Source organism: Miscanthus floridulus, chromosome 9, assembly GCF_019320115.1.
Source record: "Miscanthus floridulus cultivar M001 chromosome 9, ASM1932011v1, whole genome shotgun sequence".
In the NCBI taxonomy this organism is placed as follows: Eukaryota; Viridiplantae; Streptophyta; class Magnoliopsida; order Poales; family Poaceae; genus Miscanthus; species Miscanthus floridulus.
The window spans coordinates 11,332,053-11,334,355 of NC_089588.1; the positions used below are offsets into that span (position 1 = coordinate 11,332,053).

Sequence of the window (2,303 nt, forward strand, 5' to 3'; positions counted from 1 at the left end):
TTGGAACACCTTCCGTCCAACGGAATCCAAAGTTGGGCGGACCTGAAGAAGATCTTCATGGGAAACTTCCAGGGCACATACAAGCATCCTAGAAACCCATGGGACCTCAAGAACTATCGATAGAAGGCCAGAGAAACCCTCCATGGGTACATTTAATGCTTCTCCCGATAGTGCAACGAGTTACCTAACGTAGTCGACGCCGACGTTATAGGAGCTTTCTTGTCTGGGACCACCTGTGAGTCCCTGGTTCACAAGCTAGGACGCAAGGGCCCACGAACCACCAAGGAACTCCTCGACATCACCACCAGCCATGCCTCGGGTGAAGAAGCGATCAGAGCAATCTTCAGCCGCCTCAAGGGCAAGGCGAAGCAGGACGAGGACGTCGGCGAAGGCGCCTCTAATCGTCTCTCCAAGAAGAAGAACAAGCAGTGGTGCGAGGGCTCGCTCATGGCTACCATAGACCACAGGGGTGGCAGGAAGCCCACGGAGGGAACTTCGAACCACTTCAAGAAATTGCTCGAGGGGCCATGCCTGAACCATACCTTCCCCATCAAGCATCTGTACAAGGACTGTGGCCTCATGAAGGGGTTCTTGTCTGGAGGCTCAAACAAAGGGGAACACGGGAAGGACCCTAACCCAACCACAGATGACACCGAGGGGAAAGACGGTGGCTTTTCAATGTCGGATGGCTGCCTCATGATCTTTGGAGGGTCGGCGGCCTATGACTCCAAGCGCCACCAGAAGGTCGCACACCACGAGGTCTATATGACCAAACCGGCCACGTCCACTTTCCTCCAATGGTCGGAGTCCACCATAACCTTCAACTAGGCCGATGACCCAGAGAGCGTCCCATAATTGGGGAGATATCCGCTCGTGGTTGACCCGATCGTCGGAACGAAGCGGCTCACCAAGGTACTAATGGATGGAGGCAGCGGCCTCAACATCATGTATGTCGAGACGCTCGACACCATGGGCATCGATCGAGCATGTATCCGGCCAACCGGAGCACCTTTCCACGGCATCATGCCTAGGAAGCAGGCCATGCCACTTGGGCAGATCGATCTGCCCATCACCTTCAGGGGTCCGTCCAACTATAGGACAGAGACCCTCACCTTTGAAGTGGTTGGATTCAACAGAATCTACCACGCCATCCTAGGACGACCATGCTACGCGAAGTTCATGGCCGTCCCCAACTACACCTACCTCAAGTTGAAGATGCCGGGCCTAGGCGGGGTCATCACCGTCGGCACCTCCTTTCAGTGCGCCTACAAGTGCAAGGTCGAGTGCTGCGATCATGCCACAATGATCGTCGCCTTCGGAGAGCTCACGGCCCTTAGGAAGGAGGTTACCGAAGAAGCACCCAACCCCAAGAGGGCTCTAAGGAGGTCCTCATAGGTCCTGGCAGCTCCGATGACAAAGTGGTGTGCATTGGCACCACGCTTTCCTCTAAATAGGAAAGCGCGCTCGTCGACTTCCTCTATGCCAACAGAGACATCTTTGCATGGAAGCCCTCAGATATGCCGAGCATTTTGAGGGAAGTCGCCGAGCACACCTTGAAGATCCGCCCAGGCTCCAAACCGGTGAAACAACGCCTGTGTCGGTTCGATGAGGGGAAGCGTAGGACCATCGGCGAGGAGATCACAAAGCTTATGGTGGCTGAATTCATCAAGGAAGTGTATCACCCAGAGTGGTTAGCCAATCCTATTCTTGTACGAAAGAAGAGTGGGAAATGGAGGATGTGTGTTGACTACATGGGTCTCAACAAAGCATGCCCAAAGGATCTGTTTCCTTTGCCGTGCATAGACCAAATAGTTGACTCTACCTCGGGGTGCAAAACCCTCTGCTTCCTTGATGCATACTTTGGGTACCATCAAATCGCGATGAAAGGGTCCAACTAGCTCGCGACATCTTTCATCACCCCCTTTGGATCATTCTGCTATGTCACAATGCTGTTCGGTCTGAAGAACGCTGAGGCTATGTACCAGTGTTGCATGCTCAAGTGTTTCGGGGACCTCATCAGGTAGACCATTGAGGCCTACGTTGATGACATCGTGGTCAAGTCCAAACAAGCTAACCACCTCATAGCTGATCTTGAGTAGACCTTCACAAAACTCCGAGCCAATGGCATCAAGCTCAATCCCAAGAAGTGCGTTTTTGGGGTCTCGAGGGGTATGCTGCTCGGTTTCATCATCTCCGAGCGTGGCATAGAAGCCAACCCAGAGAAAATCTCAGCCATCATGAGGATGGGCCCAATTCAGAAAATAAAGGGGGTACAACGAGTTATAGGGTGCCTCACCGCGCTC

The 2,303-nt window shown here is 53.5% G+C and overlaps 1 protein-coding gene across 1 annotated transcript; it reads left to right on the forward strand.

The window, feature by feature from the left end:
- The first annotated feature begins 918 nt into the window (after positions 1–918).
- Positions 919–1,395, forward strand: LOC136479230 (uncharacterized). The gene has a single exon (XM_066477164.1). The coding sequence runs from the start codon at positions 919–921 to the stop codon at positions 1,393–1,395; it is 477 nt and encodes a 158-aa protein (XP_066333261.1).
- The last annotated feature ends 908 nt before the right edge of the window (positions 1,396–2,303 follow it).

What these genes read in the sequence shown, in the direction of transcription:
- LOC136479230 (XM_066477164.1), top strand. Translation starts at nt 919, where the DNA reads ATGGATGGAGGCAGCGGCCTCAACATCATGTATGTCGAGACGCTCGAC.